At 38.5% G+C, this 12,182-nt stretch overlaps 1 protein-coding gene across 2 annotated transcripts; it reads left to right on the top strand.

Annotated features, from left to right (window-relative positions):
* Positions 1-765: 765 nt before the first annotated feature.
* Positions 766-6,317, top strand: LOC124285556 (histone deacetylase HDT2-like). Of its 2 annotated transcripts, XM_046721805.1 has the most exons (3): positions 766-1,017; positions 5,279-5,379; positions 5,887-6,317. In XM_046721805.1, exons 2-3 carry the CDS (start codon positions 5,301-5,303, stop codon positions 6,039-6,041), a joined length of 234 nt encoding a protein of 77 aa, XP_046577761.1. In that variant the 5' UTR covers positions 766-1,017; positions 5,279-5,300; the 3' UTR covers positions 6,042-6,317. The 2 variants fall into 2 exon arrangements, with proteins under 2 accessions (XP_046577761.1, XP_046577760.1); XM_046721804.1 differs by lacking the exon at positions 766-1,017 and having other exon boundaries at positions 4,618-5,379.
* The last annotated feature ends 5,865 nt before the right edge of the window (positions 6,318-12,182 follow it).

Genomic DNA, 12,182 nt, shown 5'->3' with positions numbered 1-12,182 from the left:
TTCATTGTTTTGTCCACTTTGTTTCATGAGCAGGTTTATCTGAAATTTGTAATAAGCGGGTGATTTTGAACGTGTAAGTGGCTATGTGTTTTTTCACCGCTGTTCCTGCAATGACTGAAATATATAAAACCTTATATTATGGAAAATGACTAACAACAAAATTACATTCACTGTGGAACTAGTCAACATCCATCTGGGAATCGTCAATCTTTGATTTTGAAACATATTATGAAATGACGATTAATCATTGAATTAACTGACAATGCTGCAATATGCCTGTTGAATAATATTGAACCTAATATTCCAGCTAACACAGGTCTTTAAATATGAGTGTCTTGGCCAGGCACTCCAGTGATTGATGTGGTGAGCGGCGATCCGGGGGTCGTGATCAACCGAACAACCGAGACTGGCCAGCCCTACCATTTCGTTGCCTTTTACAACGAGCTTACACTACAACACATAATTCATTTGCAGTATTTTCATATGCTTAGCTTCTGATAAACAGAGCTATCCGTTGGTATTCTGAGAAATATCCCAATGGAAATATGTGGTTCCCGCCGTGTGTTGTAGCATGACAAATTTATATTCCGAAAGGTTATAATCTGATCAATGTTTAACTTGTCAATGATTGTCGATATCAAACTCTCAATTGTGGTCGTAATACCTGCAATCCCAAAGACGGACACAAACAAACATGCGACAGTAATTACATAGACGAAGAAACATGAGAAATATTAGATGATTGAACAAACTAACACGTCGTCATCTACATCTACAAATATACACTTTAAGGATACCAAATGAGTTGAGTTAAAATTTTTAAACTAAGTCGGAATTATGCCGGTTCAACTGTGAAATTACTCATCTGAGATACCGTCCTCCAGATTAACATCAATACCCTACTGAGACATTACACTGACACTCTGTCCCATCAGATGCTGTGACACTGTGCCCCATCAACATTTAAGGACACTTCTACAGGGCTCTCATACCTCAAGCTTACTACAGGCTACTCGTGTTAGTGTTTATATCTTAAGCGATGTGCCGTTACCTGGCTTCCCCGTGCTGCTATAACACCTCTTCACACTTGTACATGTGCCTCTCTATCCTTATTGTGTTCATCATTTGCTTGATAACGGTGTTAGAACCTACACCGAAACGTCCCTCCCTCTGTGATAAAGAATTGTCTATCCATCTAATGTTATCCTTTACGCTTGACAGTAGGCTGCTTGCGACATATACGTTTCTTATTATCTGAACTACCTGCCTTGATATAACTGACGAAGGTTGTTTTTGTCAGTGATAGGGAAGTCATCTGTCATCACATGGCCTACAAGCAGTGATGGTCATTTCGACTTTGATATAGATTGCAGATACAATACCATTTTCTCAGTCAACATATACCTTTTCGGAAAGCAACACTGAAAATAGCACTGATATTCTTACTAAAAAGGAATAAATAGAGGATATTTTGTTCATCTCGTGGTCTGACGAAGTTGATATGTTCACGAGTGGCGCAGACCACGAGATGAAATATATATGGTATTTGACAACATTAACAAAATAAACTATCGAATAACTCTTTAATCAGAAAGTAGTTCCAGGCAAAAGTGATATTCTACTCAGTGAAATAACATGTTATTCTATGTTCACGAGTGGCACCAGTATGTACAGTATTTCACCCTTAAGAATATAATAATGTGGACTATGCAATGCAAAATTTTACAGGTAATGAATTTTTTTCCATACAATAACGTAATGAAATATGGCATGTGAAAACATCCTATGAAGTATGTTACATTATATAAATATTTACTATTTTCAGAGATGTATCTTTATCTAGAGGTTATGCAGTTAGGTTTATATTCAATTTTGGGGCGACTTCTAAATCAAAGTAAATCACAATTCATTCATATAGTCCTATGGAGCTGAAAAAAGAAATCACTCAGCAAATGTTCGTGTTTCAAAGACTGAACAACTGTGCGAAGTGTACAATCAACAGTCGCAGTAAATGTCTCATTGCATACACTTACATTTCATACTGTCAGCAATGTTTCTGAGCATAATCACATGTGTTGCCACCTTCCAGCACATAGTAACTCACCAATCACAATTAGTATCGGGATGTTTTGACGACGCTAAGTCCACGTGTCAGCAGGTAAGTACTCCGACTTCTTAATCGTCAGAGGTCACCTACACAAAGACCAAGTTATTCAAATTCACAGAGGTCATACCAACAAGTATATATATATACCTGTGAAATACTGCAGTTACATTCTAGGACCTGTGTAGCTGCAAGAGTTTTGTCTCGCGTAAGTTGAACTTATTTTGTTCCATCACTGACGCTTCTGCAAATTGATTTGAGCTTTTTTTGGTTCTGTAATATTTTTTTCTCATCATTTGTACAGATCAAATGAATTATCGCAGGTGTTTCTGTGCGGATCTTTTGGACGTTAAGACTAACACAGCCAAGCACTAAAACCTCCATGGGTGATAGAGCCTTTTCTGTAGCAGCACCAGCTCTATGGAACAATCTTCCAGTCACTTTTCAAGAACTTACTCAAAACCTACTTCTTCAAGATGGCTTCTGAATAGAACTATTTTCACACTTATTGTGTTTTAACGATGTATGCAGCGCCTTTGAGCATCTGTGATGGAAACTAGGCGTTATACAAGCCAATTATTATTATTATTATTAATATACTTTTTCATTTGTAGTGAGTGACTGAGTTAAAGTATATAGTCACATCGGCAATATTTCAGCCATATTATGACGAAAACAGTTAATATGATAAGAAAATCAATATTATAAAATCTGTCGACAAACGAAAAGTAAAACATCTAAATATCACAATTTGAGGTATTAAAACTAGCATTTAACTTAAAAATATATGACTATTAGGGACAATACAAAATATAAATGGGCTAGAGATCGCCAAGTTTTCATTTGTAAGGCGTTATGCAGCTGTTTAGTTTTTATGTTAAATATTTTTGTCATGGTACGGAGGAAACCTGTTCGATTGGCATAATGTGCATGCGTTGGTGAGTGAGTGAGTGAGTGAGTTTTACGCTGCACTCAGCAATATTCCAGCTATATGGCAGACATGCACTGGTAAACGATCAAGGTGCACATTTGTGTGATGTAACCTCATTGTCACTAAATCATTATCCTGAATAATATCTTTACGTTTTCAGTTATTTTAGACTATCCATAGAACTTGGTTTTCCCTCATCTATATAACTTTTAAAAGGCCTCTCAAAGAAATGTTCATATAAAACATACATACATTTATGAGTCAGTTCATAGATCGCACAATAGCTTGCAAGGGATTCTATGTATTATCTTTACATGCATTCTGATGCCCTAAATTTAACTATTAAATCGTATACATTTTACTTTTGTACATCAGTAAGCAAAGTTTGAAGGATGACCAAAAAGCGTAGAATTAAGGCTGACTATTATTTGTAAATGACATACATCTACAAGCTTGATAGTATTTTAGAATTTATTTTTGGGATACATTTCAAATTTGAATTTTAATCCCTTTCTGCTCATATTGTAAATAGTTTGTTTTACAATTAGGCAGATAACATTGAAGGGATTGTTGTTTCTTCTTTTGAACCAAAATATGATATGTTCTTATGTAAAATCAATTATCCTTCTCCGAACTTTTCTATCCATTTTAACTTTCACGTTGGCTTCGTTAATTGCATGTTGTTGTATCCAAACTTGGGTTGATGCTCATGCCGTTAATCACTAGGTTTTCCAGTGCAGAATCGAAAACGAGCATTAGCCTCATGAAATCGATATTGTGTAGATTTCAATATAATGTCTAAAAATGAATACTAATCAGTCAGAGAATGTGTGTGTTATTTGGACCGACCCTTGCATGTTTCCGTTCATATTTGACCATAATTTTAAATAGCTGTGAAATGCTATGCAATCAATATGTCGAACATTAACTTTCACTATATCAGTAAGATATTTGGGAGAAATTACGGCATTTAATGTCGATCAATGTCTTTTGTGCACGCACAACAGTTATTGATTGGTCATGTCTAAATATGCCAGCATACCAGTATTACATGTATAGCATCTGGGGGATTTAGTTTAAGTTCGTGTTAGAGCCTAAGAAGCCGAAATAATTGATATCGACTTTAGTACCTGTAACACGGCGTGGATAATTGGCTTTGTTAACTTTATACGTTCATCTGAACAATGCATATCAGCCACGTAGTCACTTAGCCGAAGCACGCGGTGGCTGGGTGGGTAAGATCGTTGACTTGTGTGCTGGTAACTAGGTGCCTCTCTCCGACAGTATGGGTTTGAATCCTGGATGGGACTCAAGATAAATTAGTACTAGAATCTATACTTTATTAGTGAGTTAGTTGAGCTTTCCGCCCTCATCAATATTCCAGCTATATGGCGGCGGTCTGTAACTAATACACACAATCCAGTGATAAACAGCATGAGCATCGATCTATGCAATTGGGACACGATGGCATGTGTCAACCAACTCAGCGAACCTGATCACACGATCCCGTTAGTCGTCTCTTACGACAAGCGTGGGTTACTGAAGATCAGCTCTAACAGGGATCTTCACGGGTTCATCTTTAGGAGTGTAACAGGACATTCAAGTATTGAAATATTGATATGTGTAACAACACAATTGTCATGAGACAGTGGTAATGTCTAGACACCATAAACATAATTGAGAAGCAGAAATTAGTTGAATTCACTTGACCAACTTCAACAGATGTCTCTTCAAGCATGGGTTACTGAAAATCACAATTACAAATATACCCTGTGTTACATTAGATCAATTTTAGATGGCATCGTGTGTTCATAACATGACACACGATGTAATTGTTCCAGTGATCCAAAGCATGCCTCCAAGATTTCTAGCATGTCGAACTTAACCCCCGAAGTCATAAATAATCTATTTCGGCACCATCTCACTTCACCAACTATTAGAACCCGGTATATTCCACTGCCTACTATCCAGTAGTTATGATGAGATCCTTTCTAGTTGATAATACCATGTGGATCAGAAGATGCCTTTGGCTTTGGGCACTGTATAGCACCTATGAATTTTAGTTTAATAGTTTCATTATTGCGTTTTTCATGTAAGTCGTAAAACAAAGAGAAGCATTTTTGGGTCAGACTCAAGAAATTGTAACTTAAACTGACTATCTGTTACGGAGGAGGTCGAGACAATGGTGTATTTCTGTTTACAAACAACATTGAACATATGTTGTTGTTTTTCATACATTACAGAAAGGCCTAAGGACCAGTCACTATGAGGACCCAGACAATTGTTATCATGGCAGTAGTGCTTGTATTTGCCTGCTTGTGGCAAATGGGTGACGCCCAGCCAGGTGAGTTCGACTTAATTGTTTACGAAACGTGTTCATGTGTAAATTGAAAAAATACATTCCGTCTGTCAGTGCATGTATGACTATGGACCTGATGCCAAGAAAGCCATGAGATATTTGTCATTTGGTTCGAGAACGACCCCGTTTTCATTTCATTGTCATAACAAGACGCATTGCCATAAATATGACGTTTGGGTTTGCACCGATGACTGCCAAAACGTGTAGTATATGTAATATAGAAAATGAAATTGTTTAAACGTCAACGTTTTTCTTCTTTTTGTGATACTGATGCTATAGGAAACGTGCTTGGTGCACTGCTGGCATTCTGTTAGTTTTGTAAGTCATTATCTTTGGAGCTCTGACCTGATCTAGGAGGGAAAGCATACCACCCTGCATATTAAAGTCATGTCGTTTACTTGTCCATGTAGCTATAGGTGAGTCCCATATGTCAGTAGGTCGCCTTTGTGTCACTGTTACGGAATATATTCTCATTCCATATAATCCTTCCAGCCGCCACTACAGCTGCTGCCAAACCAGCTGCAGGAGGGCCTCCTGCACCACCACCTCCACCACCTGGTGATGACGGTGAGGAGGAGGAGGATGACGATGATGGTGACGGTGATGATGACGGTGATGATGACGGTGATGATGACGGTGATGAGTAGACATAAAATGCAATGGACATCACTGCTTTAAAACGTGGCGGACTCAGGTTTTATGTTGACTGGCTTCGTCGTTCGTGGTGACTTTAATTTGAGTGACATCAGTAAACACGATAAAGTTCAATTGAGCTGTTATTTATAAAACAGCGTATACTTGCACAACAGTGCACATTTCTGCTGCTTCCACAGGCATATTTCTGTTTGTTCAGAATTCTATCCACACTATCAAACACTCTCTCTTCGTCGTTGTCTGTAAATGATAATAAACACCTGACCGTCTGCTTAGTTTTGTTCACTTTGTTTAATGAACAGCTTTACGTGTAATATTAAATGTGCAGGCTTACATGCAAATGGGATGTAAGTATGGTTTCAGTGAGTGATTGCGGTTTTGCGATGCTTCCAGCAATACTCCAGCAAAGCAAAACAGAAATGGGCGTCACATAGTGTTTCTTTGAGGCGAATCGAACCCAAATCCTCGACGTGACCAGGGAACGCGTCTACCACTAGGCTAAACCACAGCCGTTATCTGAAAGAAGATACTGGATTAAAATATTACAAACTTTAATCATAAATGTGTGAGTGAGTTACTTAAATAAGTGCAGATAGTGAGTGAGTTTAGTTTTACGCCGCACTCAGCAATATTCCCGCCATATGGCGGCGGTCTGTAAATATTCGAGTCTGGACCAGACAAGTCAGTGATCAACAGCATGAGCGTGGACCTGCGCAAATGGGAACCGATGACATGTTTCAACCAAGTCAGCGATCCTGATCACCCGATCCCGTTAGTCGCCTCTTACGACAAGCATGGGTTGGTGAAGACCAATATTCTAACCCGGACCTTCACGGGTATTAATCATGAATATGTATACAAAATGAAAAAACTTCATTTCAAGACGAGTCACTTCCCTTTCAAAAAAAAAATGTCAATATATGATATTAAAATAAAATGTAAATATGAAATATAGATTATGTAATGAATTCAAACAGGCTGTCGAACACCATATCAGAGGATGACCAGCTTTTGGGCTAACTCTATATCTGAACACCCTGGATGTCGAGTTTTCGCAAACACTTTTCAATATGGCGGAAAACACCCTTCGGCGTTCTTCGTGTTTCGTGTTCTTCGTGTTTCTTCCAAACATCCAATCGATTGTAGGTTTATCGGCAACGTTTCAGAATTGCCTTTGGTGATTTAATGAAGAACACATATCAGTGATCACTAACTGAGCCACATGTTATTTTTGAACTGTAATACTTCGATTAATTATCTGATTTCAAAATATACACCAAATAAGGCTGTGAATCGGGCTTTTGTAAAGTGTCCAAAATGGCGTCATTTACGATGTTCCTTATTTGAGAGGTCATTTTCAGCACTTGTGCTTTGTCTAAAATGATAGTGGATGGTATCAGGAAACAGGAAATGCAGTGTTCAAAACTGTGTGTGCGTGACATGTTTAGAATTTTATTTGACTTCGAAGGGAGGGTTGAAGAGAAAGGGCATTTATGTCCCTCTGGCATCCAGGGGGTTGAGCCACTTGTTGACATTCTTTGGCCTTTTCATTAATGTTTTCACCAGAGTTGGAGTTCTGTCCATTGTACGACCCAAAATATAGTTACACAACCTGTTTTGATTCTGACCGTACACAGCCTCAGAGGTATCCAGACCAACAAACCGGACCTTGTCGGCTCGTTTTATATATCTGACGCCATTACATAACTTAAGAAACCTGGGGTGAGTGAGTGAGTTAACATTTAACGTAACCTCGGCAATATTCCAGCCATGTAGTGATGAGAAATGTTGGGCATACACAATAAATACAAGAAGGTAAATAACCAGTCATCGATGGACTGTAAAATAACCAGAGTATCACAGATGTGGATATAAAACTAGCATGGAAAACTAAAACATTAACAAACCTTGAAATATCTGCGACTGGCTTTTGCGAAATGTTTTGCTTTCCGAAGTCTTAAGATGCCCGACTACAGTTGTTCGTGGTGCCTAATGCTTGGTAGCACCCAGTATGTTTAATATATTGAGGGGTTATGTTATATTCTATATGTTTCAACTGATTTGCATATCTGCAATAAATAACAACTATTGATATCGAACTCACGATCACAGAGGAAAGGGGCCGTGGTGTAGCCTAGTGGTTAAAGCGTTCAGTCGTCACGCTGAAGACCCGGGTTCGATTCACCGCATGGACACAATTGGTCTGGTGTCCCCTTCCGTGATATTGCTGGAATATTGCTAAAAGCGGCGTGAAACTAAACTCAACCTCTCACGGACTTTAAGACCATGGCATTCTTAAAGTAGACAACTAACATTACTGGGCCATTCCATGATTATTTAGGCATACAATAAAACCCCGTAAATACGAACGCTATCTGTGCCCAACTAAATTACCAATAATCTGACATTGCTAATTATTAGCACTGAGTTATGATGACCCTTATAGGTGTTAATTCCAAACACGCCGAAGACCCGGGTTCGAATCCCCACATGGGTACAATGAGTGAAGCCCATTTCTGGTGTCCCCCGCCGTGATATTGCTGGAATATTGCTAAAAGCGGCGTAAAACCAAACTTAGTCAGTCAGTCAGTTAATTCCAAAAATGTCAATCAAACATCAAAGGCCATTTCAAGAAAACTGAAAACCGCTGTCCGTAACAATTGGGTTCAACTGTATTGAATTAATTACTTAAAGGCACTATTTCATACCCCACTTCTCTAAAAATAAATAATGTATTAATCACAATAATACTAACTATCAACCCTCAGGGAAACTACCATATATATATATTTTTAAGAAAAAAAAGGATTATTTTAGATTAGAATATGAAACTAAAAAGTCAGTATGTGTTTCTGTGTGTCTGTGTGTGTGTTGTTAATAAGTGTGTGGTGGGAAAAAGTTAAGCATAATGATATAATATAAAAAGGTATGGAAAGTCGAGGTGGGAGCAACTGAATTCGCTTTTAATTGTGCATGATGTGAGTTGTAGCACGTGTTTTCGATCCAATCAATATGTCTTCATATACATGTACTAGCACGAAAATCCATTATACTACCTGCGTACTACCTGAGTCTTGCAACACCCGGGAACACGCATTATGAGTCTTCACACACGGAAGCAACTACTGAATTACAATTATCAGCTTGTGTGCATGACATTTCCTCATGTAAAACTACTCCAATGTGTTGTAGAAATGGTAATAAATGACATATTTAGCTTATTATTACTTTGACTGTCTGCGATATATCATATATCAGAATAACAATTTATTTATAGCGTTGAAATTCAAGGACATGTATTGTGAAGTTGCTTGCTTTTATTAACTTGCTAATATGAAATCCCTGTGCAGGTAATTTCCACAGAGCTGACACACAACCAGCAGACAGACACCTCACAGATAAAACCACACCAAACATAAACCCTACACATATCCAGCGAACAGCTAGCCGAACATATGTGCTGCCGATTTGGGGTGTGGGTTCGAATCTCGAATGGGACTCAACCCAACAAAAGTACAGAAATCTGTACTTTACTAAGAAAGTGTAAACCCAAATATAACATATGTTACATTTGACCACTTTCTAAATGGCATTTTGTAATCATAGCTTTCGGTCGTGGGAGCCGTGCCTATTTACACTTATTAGAGGGATACACAAAGTACACAAAGTACAGCACCGTACACAAAGTACACCACCGTACACAAAGTCCGGATCCGCATTCTAGACTACCAGTTGTCCGACTTCCATTTTTGTATCAGCGCCCAAAGTACAGTCCGAAATTTAACGTGTGGGGTGGCATATCTGTGTTAGGGGCAACGCCCCTCTGTGTGTTTAGAGGGAATATGAACAGTGAGCGGTACACAGACATTTTCGAGGGATATTCTCATTTACTTCCAATTGCTCACGTGTTCTATTGAAATTTTTGGATTTTCCAGCAGGACAACGACCCAAAACATCGTTCAAAGCATTCACAGGCCTGGTTTCGGACCCAAAATATGACATTATTAGATTGGCCAAGCTATAGCCCTGACCTAAATCCATAAGAAAATGTTTGGGGACTTATGAAGGAAAGTGTCAATAAGAAAAATCTGACAAATATTGCTGAAATGAAAGAAGAGGTGGTCCGATATTGGGACAGCATGGATTTTCGATTTTCTAACTTCTTTGATCAGTGGTATGCCCCGCCGCATTGAAGCCTGCATTGCTGCCCATGGTGACTTGACAAAATACTAACTGTTCACCTGTCTTTGAATCTGGAGTTACATTCTGCTAATATTCACATTTAATACGTGAGTAATGAGTGAAAAAAATATAATAAATTACAATCTTTAAATTCTCAATAATTTCTGGTTGTACTATAAGTAGTGAGTGAGTTAAAGCTTATAGTCACAGCGGCAGTATTTCAGCTATATCGTGACTTAAAACAGTTATAAATTCATGATAAATGCGCACGTATTAAAAACCTGTCGACGAGGGACAGTCAAAACAACTAGGATATCACAGTAATAGAAAATAAAACTAGCATATATCTCTAAAATAGGATTTCAAATTAGGACAATACAATATTAAAAAAGGGCTGAGGATCGTAAACAACAAAAGGTAGATCACCACTCTAGGGACCATGGGGACTTACAGTACTTTGGTTACCTGCATGGACCCTAGCTATACTATAAGTAAATATATATCCTTAATTGTGACCCTCTCTCCTTTTTATATCATTCCAATTTTTGAAAATGCTTATACACTTAAATGCTTTCATGTTGGAGGAAGTACAAAACAAGTACTAATCATTTTACTATCGACAATCATTATAGTCTGCAGATAAGCAGATTAACGTTGTTTCATTCGAAACTTTCCTTGTCCTGTACCATAACACAGAGGGAACAAAGTCACCTGTATGAATAGTCCGACGATTAAGCCAGATGTAATGTGCATATCTGACTAGGTTAGCACCAACTATCCATAGTGTATCGCCGCTGACTGCAAAGGAGCCACGAGCGTAAGTAACGTTTCATAGTGCTATCCCGGTTAGCAATGCTTAGCGTGAATACATAATACCTTCTAAAAACTGGTCAAATGTAGCATATTTATGTTGACCCATCCAGGGCTAAGCAAAGTACATGATCTTGATTACAAGTTGGGTTTATGTGCTGGTGATTATGGGCATCATAATCGTGTATGTGTAACGTGTATGTGTAACGTGTAGGTGTAACGTGTATGTGTAACGTGTAGGTGTAACGTGTAGGTGTAACGTGCAGGTGTAACGTGTAGGTGTAACGTGTAGGTGTAACGTGTAGGTGTAACGTGTAGGTTTTCGTTCCTTTCAAGTATCGGCCGCGATGAACTGGAATGAGCTACCAGCTCACCTTAGAACAAACCCAACAGTTACATGTTTCAAATCAAACCTAAAGACATACCTTTTCTCTATGTTTCAAAAGTGACTCCTAAATTCTATCTTGTCTGCGCTATGAGTATGCTGTCGGTGTGGATTTAGCGCAATATGAATGGACTAATTATTATTATTATTATTATTATTATTATTATTATTATTATAGGTGTAACGTGTAGGTTCCATATCCCGGATGGACTCAGGAGCCTACAAGCACTTAAAATCAATCCATTACTGGAATGTGAAATCCCAAACATCACATGTGTAAAATTGCTTGACAACTGGCATTATCACATCATAATTGGGGGTTAGTGGTTAAAGCGTTCGCTCGTCACGCCGACGACCCGGGTTCGATTCCCCGCATTGGTACAATGTGTGAATCCCATTTCTGGTGCGCCTCGCCGTGATATTGCTGGAATGTTACCAATAGAGGCGTAAAATAACTAACTCATTCATAATAGCCCCCCCTCCATGGTACTGTGCACAGACTATCTGCCAGTAGAACGGAATGTCTCTGGTTGTATTCCCTGTCGTGTGATAAGCTTTGGGCTCGGAGTTAGAATTCTGTTAATTCTGTAGGGTTTCTATGTTAAACTGCAGCATGCCAACTCATTGGTCTTGTACTTGAAACCAGGAATATGGTCAATTCCCTCTCCCTACTAGTCACACACGCGTGCAGACACACAAAAAACACACGTATATTTAACTGGTAAATACGGCGTAAATTCTAATTCCACATTACCTA

Source organism: Haliotis rubra, unplaced genomic scaffold (genome assembly GCF_003918875.1).
Source record: "Haliotis rubra isolate DU_JTF1 unplaced genomic scaffold, ASM391887v1 Scf362, whole genome shotgun sequence".
Classification (NCBI taxonomy): Eukaryota; Metazoa; Mollusca; class Gastropoda; order Lepetellida; family Haliotidae; genus Haliotis; species Haliotis rubra.
The sequence above is the reverse complement of the archived record's forward strand: the minus strand, read 5'-3'. Positions and strand labels throughout refer to the sequence as shown.